This window comes from Castor canadensis, chromosome 6 (assembly GCF_047511655.1).
Source record: "Castor canadensis chromosome 6, mCasCan1.hap1v2, whole genome shotgun sequence".
Lineage (NCBI taxonomy): Eukaryota > Metazoa > Chordata > Mammalia > Rodentia > Castoridae > Castor > Castor canadensis.
The window spans coordinates 141,992,192-142,005,714 of NC_133391.1; the positions used below are offsets into that span (position 1 = coordinate 141,992,192).

General features: G+C 40.8%; 1 protein-coding gene across 1 annotated transcript; it reads right to left on the reverse strand.

Moving 5' to 3' along the window:
• Nucleotides 1-257: 257 nt before the first annotated feature.
• Nucleotides 258-12,739, reverse strand: Ptger4 (prostaglandin E receptor 4). Its single transcript, XM_020178312.2, has 3 exons — nucleotides 12,195-12,739; nucleotides 10,861-11,743; nucleotides 258-2,207 (listed from the first exon to the last, which is right to left on the reverse strand). Exons 2-3 carry the CDS (start codon nucleotides 11,698-11,700, stop codon nucleotides 1,614-1,616), a joined length of 1,434 nt encoding a protein of 477 aa, XP_020033901.1. The 5' UTR covers nucleotides 11,701-11,743; nucleotides 12,195-12,739; the 3' UTR covers nucleotides 258-1,613.
• Nucleotides 12,740-13,523: the final 784 nt, after the last annotated feature.

Genomic DNA, 13,523 nt, shown 5'->3' on the forward strand with positions numbered 1-13,523 from the left:
TACATGCAGATAGTTAAGCAAAATAATTGTCTCTCCCACCAGTTAAACTGGTGACTATGAGTATACCTGTCACACAGACCATGCTTTCTAAATACCATCTCTATTAAGTAGATTCAAGGTTTTGTACTATTCTTGCAACTTTTCTTTCATAATAATTTAAAATTATTTCAAAATAAATTTTTAAAAGTTATTTCAATTTTAAAAGGATACAGAAAATGGTCTAAAACAAAACAAAAACCACACAGTTTTCCAAAATCGAGAGCATGGAACTTGGATTGAATGCATTTATTTATTGTCATCTCCAAAATAATTTCAGTTGGTACATTGCTTCTTAATACCACATCCATATCAGGCTCAGAATTTAATCACAACCAAGCATTTCACAAAACACTTTAAGCAACAAAACATGCTTAATATTTCTTTGAGAAGGGCCCTTCAAATATGTGTACAGCATTACAGGGTATCACTCAGAACTATGAGAAGGTGACTCTGAAGTGTGTAAGTTCTGTACCTTATATTGGCATACTTTTCTGACACATATTAATGGTGAATTTAACCACATCTGAGATCCTTCCACATCTGAAAAAAGATCTTTGTGGTCCAACTTGTCTTCCTCTGATATTTTAAGGGATATTCTAGGTCATTCTTTAGGCAAGTAAAACTATGCACACTTTCAGGGAGAGAAGAACCCACTTAGACTTTATTTTTATATTATATACTTCAATTATGGGTAGCTAGAAACCATAAAAAATTATATTACATTTTAAAAGGTACCAATTAATGGGGACAAACATTGAAAATATTTACTAGCATGTTAGGTTGTCCTGAAATCACAGTTTTCTGGATAAATAAATGTAATGTCACTAAAATTTTTTCACTATTACACATAGCTTGGAAAGAACTATATTTTGGACTAATTTTCACATGTTAGATGGTATTCTTCTTCCTTTGGTGTGTGCTTTTAATAATACTAAACTTTAAAAAAAACTTTATTTTATAGATATTGGTTTCACTGCATTTTCAACAAACACCTTGGCTTGTACTTAAGAAAAAAAAATCTAACATTTGCAACGTCAGTTGATTATACTGGCAGGAGAGGGGTTACCATAATTTTATTATACCTTGTATTAACAATAAACCTTCTCACAGAGAAGAAAATATTTTAAATACATTAAATCATATTTACAATAAAAATTCACATTTCATGCTTTAGTGAGACACTTAAATCAGTCATAAGGTAGTCCTCATAGTTTATTGGAAGAGAGCCCTTCCAGTTCTGGGCCTCTGGTGTGTGCCAATTACAAGCTCTTCATGTTATGAAAACAGCACAACTTCCATCCTCCTCCTATCCAGTAGGAAACTGAGCATAGCTCCTCTCAGCCATCAAGTTCTGACTGCCATCTCCAATCACAGCAGGGTGGCAAATAACGTACTTCAGGCTTCTGGACTTACGTGAGTCAACTCCATTGCTTGAAAAGAGCCCCAAAGTTCTTTAGTGTGCGTCGACGGACAAAGACAGCCCTTCTGAGCGTAGCTAAATTTTGCTTCACTTAGGTGTCTATTGCACAGGGTTTTATGTTTCCAGAAACAGTGCTGCTTTTTATCCTTAACTGCTATATACATTTTTCGGATAAGTTCAGTGTTTCACTGGGAAATGTGACTTGCAGGGAGCTTCCCTTAGGGGCAGGCCCCTCACTGCTGTGCTCACCAACCTCATCCACTAATAAGACACTCTCTGAGTCCTGGCCCTGGGAGGAGTCCGAGGTCTCTGATATTCGCAAAGTTCTCAGCGAGGTGGTGTCTGCTTGGGTCAAGCCCATACCAGGAACACCTGGAAGCAAATTCCTGCCTCCAAGGCTATTTTCACTTAATTCTGGCAGGTAGAGGAGGGTCTGAGATGTGCTGCTGATCTCTTTCAGTTCCCGGGAAAGGAAGGAGCGAGAATGGTTGGACATGGCAGAAGATGTCCTTCTACTCTCAGAGGAGCAGTGCTGTCCTGAACGGTCTCTACGGGACCCGCCAATGCGGCAGAAGAGGCATTTGATCTTCTCTATTGCTTTGCTGAGCACTGTCTTCCGCAGAAGGATGTATATCCAGGGGTCCAGGATGGGGTTCACGGAAGCAATTCGAATGGCCTGCAAATCTGGGTTTTTGCTGATGTCTCGCACAACATCTGGCTGATACAATTGGTTGACGAACACTCGCACCTGTGTAAACAAGATGTTGGCATTTAAAATTTATAATTAAGCAATTTGGGAAAATATTTAAATGCTACATCTACCTTACCAACACCAAGTAGCTGCTCTTTTCTGGCAAGTAAGTGCCCAGAAAAATGCAGCTTACACTATTGTGTAAGCCATGTCATATATTTTAAAGTCATTTTTGCAAGTCAATTAACCTAATCATTCCAGAAAGGTGAGATTCTAGAGAGATTATGCTGTAAACTTTTGAACCAACATCACCTGGCATCCAGAGTGAACAAAGAATAGTTTTTATTTTCTCTGTGGCTCTAATAGTTTTAATTTTCCCCAGGTATACTAATTGTTGAGTATTGTTACTAGTTGTCTCTTTAACCCAAATCATTCTCCAGTTCTCTCCCTCTCACTGAGAAGTTACAGCAGCCACCAAACTCATCTTTCCACCTGTAAATTCCTCTCCAATGCATCCTCCCAACTGCCGCCAGGTTATTTCTGAAACGTATGTGTGATTAGGCTGCTGCTAAAACTTTCAAAAGCTCCTTGCTGCTTGCGAACTACAGTTTTGCGTATCTCTCAAGACAGGGCTCAACTGCCATTTAATACATTCATCTAGAAACTCCAGTCAGAACCAATCTCTCTTTGTGCATATATAACCTTTCAGCCAATTAATAGCCAAGTACCCAAAGAACTCTGCAAATTAACCAGTTGAAATGACAATTCATTCTAAACGCAGTTGAGCTATTAAGGTAAGAGCCATGTTTGCCAGCCCAGCATATTCCAAATGAAGTAAAAGCAAGAACATCCTAGCAATCTGTTTGCTACTTCGGAATCTTAGTTTCGGCAGTTGAAAAAAATTACTCTTATCATAATCATTTATTTACTCATATTCTTTCATTTTTTAACAATAATAACTGTGTTTTAGGCATTATTATCTGTTCTTGGGACAAAAATTGCATTAAATGGCATACACTTCTTAAAGTAGGAAAGTAATATAAGGTCCAGAGAACAGAAAAGTCGATCAACTGTTTATGCAGAGCGATTAAAAGAAACAGGACAGGTGTGTGGTTAATCCAGGAGTGCAAGCATCAAGAGACGCTATCTGGAGAAGAAGCTTTGAAGGATGAGTGGGAGTTTGCTAAATTAGTTAATTTTTGGTGGTACAGGGCTTCACACTTGCTAGGTAGGCACTCTCCACTTAAGCAACTCCTTCAGCTCTGTTTTATGTTGGGTAGTTTTGAGAAAGGGTCTCTTGAACTACTTGCCCTAGTTGGCTTTGAAACTTGATCCTCCTGATCTCTGCCTCCTGAGTAGCTAGGATTACAGGTGTGAGCCTGGATTTTGGTAAATTTAGAAGGAAGGAAATACTATTTTTCAGAGAGGTAGTTCCATGTGCAAAGTCATGAAAGAATGATATGTCATCTAGGAATGTCAAATGATTCATTGAAAAGAGCATGAATTGGTGTAAGTTTAAGGAAAAGTATCATTTTATTCCTTAGAAGAAAAAGCACTTGTTAATCAAATACTCTCAAGTTTATTAAAATATTACTTTTTGCCTGTCTTTACCTCTAACTACCTTAGAATTATTTATATTAAAATCTCATCTGTAATTCATATAAAATGGGTTTGATATCATTGTCATTTGTCTTGAATAATTAGTAATCGTTACTTGCTTTTGGTAATTATTTTAGGGAAGGAAGACATAAGAAACTAATTTCACGGCCAGGGAAGACAAAAACCATAAAAAGGAGAAAGAACAACTCACAAAAGCATGGTTGGAGCCTTGTATCTATTATTAGAATCAAACATTTCTAACTCTAACAAGACTAGAGGACATCACTGTCTTATTATACAGTGTGACAATTAATGACTCATGTTGCATGAATCACCAGGAAAGGGTAGGGATATTTTGGAAAAACTCACAGAAATTTTGATAAAAGAAGAAAAATTTAAAAATTTAAAGAAATAATTTTCACTAATGAGCAAAATTCAACTTATGTGAAAGTTATTCCCAAATGATGCTGGATCTATGACATACTGCATTTGTTTCTTCATTAGCTAGAATTTAGACCTTAATCAGACATAGGTCCATTGATCCTTTATTAAATTCTTGTTGTTTTTCATTTGTTATTGTTTTATTGCCCTTCACTTGTTTTGGGAACTTATTTGGTTGCAAAACTTAACCTAAACTTGTACATCAAAACCTGAACTGAAAGACTATGATGCTCTAAATTTAGTTTCTCAGAGTGAATAACCCTGTTTTGCTCCAGGGTCACTGTCCCAGTTCTGATAGAAATGGTATATATTTTATGATTTATCAGTAATCACTTTTCTAAAGCCAGGTGTGATGGTTCACACCTGTATTCCCAGCATTCAGGAGGCTGAGGGAGGAGTTCCAGGTCAGCATGGGCTTCACAGTGAGACCCTGAATAAAAAAAAAAAATTTTACTTTTCTAAGAGCCAAGAATTCTGAAACACATCTAAAGACTATCAGCTAAGGGATTATGGACTTCTAAATCTTACAGAATTAAATGATCAAATGATTCCAAAATGAAATAGACAGTTAAATAAAGAATGAACTAAAATGGACAGCAGTATATGATGTCTTCTCTTTTAGAAACTATACTAGAATGAATGATAATTCCGAGATAAAGCATGCTTGATGCAAAAAACTTTACAAAAATGAGTAAAAAGTGACCGAGGATGTAGCCCAGTGGTAGATGCTTGACTAGCATATACAAAGCCCTGGGTTTGATCCCCACCCTAACAAAAATCAAAACAAAACTACAAAGCCTAGTAAAAACAAAATATCTTGGTTTCTTCCTTTCAGAAGCTTTACTGAGTCCTCAGAGCTGCCTATTCACCGAGCATTTTTTTCTTACACAAAGTGCTTGTTACGTGGAAGTCTGGAGGCCCTTTTCAAGGTCTCCCACCCTATTCATCACCAAATCAGGTTTGGGTCCTAGGTTCCAGTATGAACTCCATGTGACTTTTTTTTGTTCTACCAGGGTGTATTTTTTTTAAAGAATTATTTCCTGATAATGTAATTATTGGTAAAAAGCATAGGGTTTATATTTTATTCACACCCCATTATTATGTTCCTATGTAAAAGCAATGAATGGTGGATTAAATTTGTTACTATAAGGTCCTGTCTGTGGCAGTGTTTGTGTGAACTGGAGACCTCAAGCCTCTAGATGGCAGTGTTGCTCCACTTGGGAGTTCTTGGTGCCACCTAGGATGCACTTTACACAGCCATTTCCAGGACTCTTTCAGACTAGAATCTTGGTTGAGTTAGAACTTTGCATTTCTGAGAATTTTTTAAATTACCATGTTTTGTTGATGATTGCTTCTCCACCACATCCTCAAAGGAAACATGGTTACTATTGAAAAGGAAAATTTTTGAACAGTTAAAATGGAATGAAATTTGTAAATTATTTAAGGGAATGTATTAGGAGTTAGCATTTTATTTAAATTTCTGAAACATCTTAGAAAAGTCAGTGTTGTAAAAATTAGTAATGAGTTTTCATTACCAAAGGTGATGAGAGGCAAGGAAGGAATCACCTATGGGTTGCACTTCACCACAGCTGTAATTAATTTTTACTAATTCAGAAGGGAATGAAAGGAAGCTGTAATAAAAAAAATATCAGGACTCCACGGTTTGTGGGGGAGGGGAGAGTTTCTGATTAGGGCTAGTTACTGAGCCTGGTCATTTAATGTCTTTTTAGTAAAGTGGAGTTCACAGGGTAGCAGAAGGATGAGTATAAATACAGGTAGAAACATTCTCAAAAGTTGTTTGAAAAGAATTAATATGAGTGAATTTTACTTTTTCATCATATCCTTGGTGGAGGTTTACTTCAAGTAGAGAAAGGAAAAAGACAAAAACAAATTAAAATGTTTTGTAATGTTTGAATAAATATAGCAAGCTCTGCTTCACTTTAAAGGCTCCTTGATTCCCTCTCCCCAAAGGGCAGGAAACCCAGCTTAACATGGGAATGGGAAGGTCCACAGAAGCGCTTCAGTGTCATGTGGGGAGATGAAAACACTTTTCTGGAACTCTTGTCCAACAGACTCTATATGTTACACAAATAAACAAGTTCAGGCAGCTTTCAGTTTTGGAAGAGTGTGCAGCTGATAAAAAGAATTTCTGAGTCAGAGGGGAAAAATAATCCTAAAGCATTCACTGAATACAAACAACAATTCTACTTTCTTCCAATTTTAAAAGTGTGCCTTTGTTTTGTGGTAGCTGCAGATTTGTACATGTGACCTGTTGTTAATATTGGCATATATTAAAAAATATTCTAAAATTCTTGAGAATAATTAGTGGTTAGGGTACAGGAACATTGCAACATAACTTGGAGAGGATTCAATGCATTCACAAGAAAGTGCAACATCCGGAAAGTTACAAAAGAGTATCTATGTTGTAGAGGTGAATGGCCAGGCTTTATAATTAAATTATGGCTGTGTTCCTTCTAATTTATGCATAAATTCCTAAAGTGGCTGGGACAGAACACGTGTTGGCTCTCATCATTTTTCTTGAAACCCATATGGAAACTTGGCCACGGTGGAATATACTAATAATTTGAAAACTGCAGGAGAGAGGTAGTTTTGAGATACAGTTAATGACATGATTTTGAAAACACACATTTCCTACTTAAGAATAATCTGTTTTTAGGGAAGGCTGAATTAAAAAAGAATACTGAAACGTTGATTAGACTGATTTAATAACTGACTATCAAAATAGAAATGCCTTTGCAATAAGTGACAAGATCTGTAACTGAATTTGTGTGTGCATGCTGTTCAAAGTTCATAAAAGAAATTATCTGGGTGTGCTCAGATATCTCACTGCCTTGTGAAGAGTCCAAAATTGACACAGCTGTTACTAGAAGTTCTTACCACTTTCTTTCTTTTTAATAAAGTAAAGGACCATGGAAAAAGTTCTTGGCTGGATGTTGGTATAAGTAACTTCATTTCTTATTCCTTCTGGGTCACTAACTGGCCACTTACTGCAGGCAAATTTCTAAATCTTTGGTCAATCTCTACTTTGCAAATTTATTTCTAAAGTTCTTTTTTTTTTTTTTTAACTCAGCTTCAACATTCTAATAGAAAGTTACAAGAGTCACTTCAGCTCTGGGGGAAAAAAATCTTGTTAGTAGATGTGCAATAAAATCAAGGTTTGTTAGCAAAACATTATGAAAAGAGCACTGGATTAAGACTCATTCATAGCCAGCTAATCAGTTGCACTGATTAAATTCTTCATCTGCAACTGCAGAGACTGAGGTGCAGACAGGGTGAGAACACTGGCCAGTCTGGTTTCTTCCTAGAGTTTTATCAAGACTCAAATGAGATGCCAGATGTGGAAATACCTTACTTTTATGTGTTACTTGGCAGTCTGCAAGGTACTACTATTAGGTTTGCAATTTCACGTTATGACTAAAAAATTGCTTCTAGGAATTGTTGTTTTAAAAGTTATCCAATTTATTAGGGAAAATAAAATCCTTTTGATTCTGATGTAATCGTGCCCAAATTTATTGTATTACTTTTACCCATCAATGTAATTTTTACTCATCTGAAACCTCATTCATTGTTTAATGGTTTCACTTCCAGTTTGCCTTCAATAAACAAAATTGGACCTATTTATAGTTTTTGTCTGCTTTTATAAACTTTTGCTGATCAAATGCTGGTGATACTTTTACAGAGACAACTAGTTTATAGTGGGCAACCAAATAATCACTCACAGGAAACCATTATTCTAAGGATTTAAATTTTACCTGACCAAGTAGAAGATTCATTGAATTGGCCATTCCACTCCTAATAGATATATTGTTAATTCAGAGAACGAAACAAGCATTTTCCTGTGCATAGAAGAAAATGCCTTGTCAAATCCTACAGTACAAAAGACTTGACTATTATTATCTTAATGTTAGTATTGAAACTGCAAAATTATACACTTGGAATTGATATCTAGCTACAGCACTGAACACGAGGACTTTAGGAAGTTGTTTGCATATTTCTAAAGAATGCAATATCTTTTTATTTATATTACGCATGCACTTTCATTTCTTCAGCTTCTTCTGTATTTAAAAAAAAATCCCCAAGGCTATAGTCACAAATAGAAAAATGGACCAAAAGACAAGAGCCACCTTTCCACTAAATGTTGATATGTGATATTCTTCGTAGATTACATTTACACTTTCTACGATCATTGATTATGATCCACTTTAGAGAATTTTGCAGGTTTAGCATATTTTTAATATCCATAACTAATTTTCCAACTTTTCTCAAGTTTCCATTCCAACCTCAGCTATATGTATTTGATAGCAAGTTAAAGTTTATATTTTATAATAAACTCACTATCAACCACTCTCTAAGGGCCCTTATAGCCTCTTTTTCCCTGGTGTCCAAAAGACAAAACCTTGGTTGCTTTTTAGTTACTGCTTGTTTTCCTTCTACATTGTGTCAAGCTGCTGAAATTGCAAGGAAACTACACTTGGCTTGCTAGGTAGCATTTCCAAAGCATTTTAAATGATGGAAAGGGTTTGACTTCCCTCAAATGGGATTAGCAATCAATTTACTTGATAAAGTTAAAATAAATGCTTCGTTAGTTTCCTGGAACCAAAAAAAGGACCACCTGCTTTAACTGGCAGAGAGTTCAAAAGCTCTCATCTTAAATCACACTATGAATATGAGAAATGTGAAGGAAAAAAAGCAACCAAAATTGTAAAAGTAAGTCAAAAAGGAATGTAACTGCGAATAAATTTCCCTTTCAGTTTTTTTCAGTAACTATTAATTGTGGGTGGGTAGGTTGGTAATATAAATACCTGCTTACTTATCAATAATTTGCATTTAAACTGATTCTGAAATTAGATTGTAGTAGCCAAAAGTAAAGGCTAAAAACTGAAGCAACTTCTATTTACCTGATTCATTTTTCTCACAGAAGTATATAAGTTCTTGACTAACATGGTTACTTCTTAGGTGAATCAGTTTCAACTTTCAAGTTAACATTACTTAATATCTGCTACATGTTAATGACTTTCTTCAGAGTAGACAGTATTTTTGTTAACTGAAATGTTAAATTGAAAGTCCATAAATATAGCTGCAAGGGTTTATTGTTTCTAGGTTGTCAAAGCTTTGTCGTAAATGGCTCTGCACCTAAGCGCTAGGTATTCAACTTCAGCCCACTGTAGGGTTCCCCAGGTGCTAGAGGAAAACACTTTATTGGTTACTCTGTGGGGATCATAAAACTTCACATGTTCACCTCCAACCAAAACATTCAGAAAGTACGCGCATATTGCTACCTCCTGGCTCTAAAACGTCAGTCTCTTAAAGCGAATGCTCTCTAAATAACAACCACTCACTTTGTCACTTACTGTTCTGCAAAACATAAGGTAGAGGTCAGGAAACTGAGACCTTAGCAGATACAGAGTTCTTTCTTCCAAAATCTCACTTTGTTCTGAGCTGCCGTTATAGACAGTAAAACATACTGACGTGGCTCAAGTGTGACTTAACTCTGTAAATTACATTGGATCCTAGAATGGCTTGAAGGCCCTTCTGACCAATTATATTTACTTCTGTTTACACAAATTGGCAAGAAGCTACTGTATGCTGGCTCTCAGCCACTGCTAAGTTCCTTCCATTTACAGTTACTTTTATCAGAGATACAATATTTCTACATCAAAGATCCCTGGACAGTATTAATAAGGAAAAGAAAATAATAACAGTCCATTACATTTATTGGATACATAGTTCATCTCTTTTTGAGTTAGTAGTTTAAAATTTCTAGGAATGTGTATGTTTTGATAAATATAAAACTAAGAACTAGTGACTTTCAAGATAAAACTGTAGATAAAAACTACCTTCATATGCCCATCTGTTTCTGGTGCATTCCGACTTAATGACAGTCAAAGTAGAGAGCTGTATGGGGGGTATGAACCTTTCTGCTGATAGTTTTAAGTTAATCCAAAGGCAATTTTAAAGATGTTACCCTAAAGATCAAGTGTACTCCGGCAGACAGTGTACAAAAGCCAAACTGAGAAGTACTCTAGGACTTAGGTAATGTTACAGGAGTAATGGCCTAAAGGCTACATACTGTAGGATTTTGACTTGGCAATAAATAAGAACCATTTCTAAACCTCTGCTTCTCTCTAAGCCTCTTAAGATTCTTGAGAATTCAAATTCAATATCTAAGGCACATCAGCCTGTCAGTAATTGGCCCCTTGAGAATTCTTGCTTTCTTGGATCTACAGAAACCAAAACACTCAAACCCCTACTCTCTCAAGTAATGGTTTCAACAAATCATCACCCTTGAAGTTTGCAGGCTCTGTGGCTCCCAGTGTGGAGGACTGGGTTAAATAACCCTCCTCATCTGACAGAACAAGCAAGCCTAGGGTGTTCCTGGAAGATTCAAGGTAAATGTCAGGTAGCACGGGGTGGACAAGAGCTGTGCCAAAGAGCACGGAACCCAAACTTTCTGGGTAAGAAACTCGGCATGTAGGGGAAAAGCACCTGCTGAATTTCGTTAGGGTCAGGACTTAGAAGGGGCTTGACTCTTCTCTGAGAAGCCTTGTGCCGATCCCAGCGAGACCTGGAACAGACATGGTAACCGCCAAATAATCAGAGGAAAAGGAGGGAGCTGGAGGGGACTTAGTGGGCCCCTGCCCCTACTCACCACGAGTGGGATGGAGCAGATAAGCACCACCAGAGAGGTGGCTATGAGTAAGATGACCATCTGGATCTCGGCCCCTGCGATGCGGCGAAAGCTCCGGCGGCGGCGAAAATCGCTGGCAGCCGAGGCCACCGCAGCGGCAGCGGCCGCGGCCGCGTGGTGCTGCTCGGTACCCAGCGAGGTGCGGCGCATGAACTGGCGGTGCATGCGGAGCAGCGCACCGCACACCAGCACGTTGCAGAGCACGGTGGCGAGAATGAGGAAGGAGCTGAAGCCCGCGTACATATAGGAGAAGGCGGCGTACGCAGTCACGTTGGTGGTCCAGTCGATGAAGCACCAGGTGCCCGGGTACTGCCGCTGAGAGTGGCCAAGGCCCATGTTGGGCAGCGCGCAGAAAAGCACATTGGACGCATAGACCGCGAAGAGCGTGAGGCCGGCCAGCCGCTTGTCCACGTAGTGGCTGTAGAAGTAGGCGTGGTTGATGGCCAGGTAGCGCTCTATACTCATGGCACAAATGATGCTGAGGCCCGACAGGCCGAAGAAGAGCAGAATGAAGGTGCTGTAGTCGCACAGTGGCTGTTCCCCCGGCCACTGGCCCTTCATGTATGTGGCGATGGTCACTGGGCTCACCAGCAACGTGCCCAGAAGGTCGGTGACAGCCAGCCCGCACACTAACGTGTAGAAGGTTGTCTCCTTCTGCTCCTTTCGCGATTTGCACAAAACCACGATGGCCACCAGGTTGCCCACTACCCCGAAGATGAACATCACTGCTGGGATGGTGACAGGGCTATTCAGCCGGTCCGGGGAGGAGGAAGCAGACGTATTGACCCCGGGAGTGGACATGATGGTGGTTGGTAGTGCGCAGCCTTAACGTGCGGCGCTGGGTCTAGGGATAGTAGGAGAGAGGAACAGGAGCGGTGAGTAGAAATTACCACTTGCAGTGTGTTAGACGCATGCCCCAGAAACAGTATGTCAATGAGGTAAAGAAAGCAACTAGTTCCTACTTTCTGAACTGAAGCCAGTTACTAACTGTGGCTACCGAAATCCCCGGCTCCCCATACGTCCTGCCAACAGTACCTCTCTGCTGACATTAATATTTATAAGCTGATAACAGTCACTCCCGCCTCTTCCACTTCAATCCTGGCAAGATGAAGCAGACCCATTTTCCCAAGGGGAAAGTGACTCGCTAGTGTTATTCCCGACAGATTCTGAGTCGATCAAATTCTCATTGAAAACAAGTATGGATGGCAATTTGTAAGCGCGCTGTCTTCCCTTTGGCTTCCCGCAGTAGTGCCGACCACCGCGCCGTCTACCCAATGGCCTCTATCCCATCTTACCTGTAGGGGCCTCAGGAGTGAGAACCCAGGCTCAGACCTCAGATAAGCTGGGCGCCTCCCACCTGCCTTCAGTCTCGTCTCGCTTAGTGCGGAACTAGCCAAGCCTTTGCCCTCTGGGAGCCAGATCTCAGTGGCTTCCAATTTTCCGAAACTTGGGTCAGTTTTCAAAAACTTGGAGAGCAACAGGGATGGGTCAGTGAAGACTGGTCTTGAGTTTCTTGTTTGCTTTATCCCCCTCAACTTTAGAGCTTTGCAGAGCCCACGGATCTGGTCCACAGGAGGACAGAGTCCAGGTGTACTGCCACGGGAGCAGGTGGAACGGAGATTTGGTCCTAGGTTCTGCCGCCCTCCTCCCCAGCTGCGGGCTGAACGGACGGCTACGGGAGTTGGCGACTGTCGCTGAGGCCGCTCCTTATGTCCTGGGGACGACTCGGGGTCCACTCGGCCTGGGTCTCTGACCTGGGGCTGTTCATCTTCCTCTTGGGCTGCTGAGCTTCCGAGCTCGGTAGTGGCTCTTCCAGCCTTTGTACAAACTTTTCTCCTCCTTCAAGTTTCCCTGGCGGAGGCGGGGACAGGCTGTGCGGCCCGGGCGCCCATTGGCTGAGCTGAAAGGGGGCGGAGCGCATCCTCTGCTCCCCACTGGGGGAAGCGCAGCCCGGCGGATGCAGGGCCGAGGTCCGGCTTGGGACTCGCGCGTGTTCTACAGGCTCTCCTGACCTTCCCGCTCTCGGAGGTACTGAGAGAGTAGCCCGAGGAGACCTTGGGAAGCGCCGGCGCTTTCCCGGATACTATCTCAGCCACTCATGAGGTCGGCATCCAGTGGGAACAACACTGGAGCTAGCGTCTGGTTTCCCTCACTCTCGGTCGCGCAAAGCGGGCTGTTTCTCTCCCCGTGTATCGCGATCCGCACATCGGGGTCTTGGGAAGGAGGGCTGTGCTTTAGGACTGTGTTCTGGAGTGGCGGGAATGGGTAGGTTGTGCGTGCGTGTGTGCGCACGCGCGCCTTTAGCTCCGGGTCGGACTTGGCGGACGTGGCGGGTGGATGGGTGCGTAGGTACCAGGCTAGGGCGGGGAAACAAGAATACATCCTCTCACCATAAAAGGAGTCCGTTGGCAGTGCCCAGGCTGCGCTCTGCTCTGTAGGGCACCTAAAAAAAAAAGAGAGAGAGAAAGGGGAGGGCAGGGAAGGAGAGGAAAAGGACTGCGACTTCTCCCGGCCATCTCTCCCAGCTTAGGTGGCAGAGCCTTTGAGGAAAGGAGGTGACCTGCAGGTGGGAGGGCTGTCTTTACACCTGCGGAGACCTTTCACTCGCTCTGGGGAACTTCTCT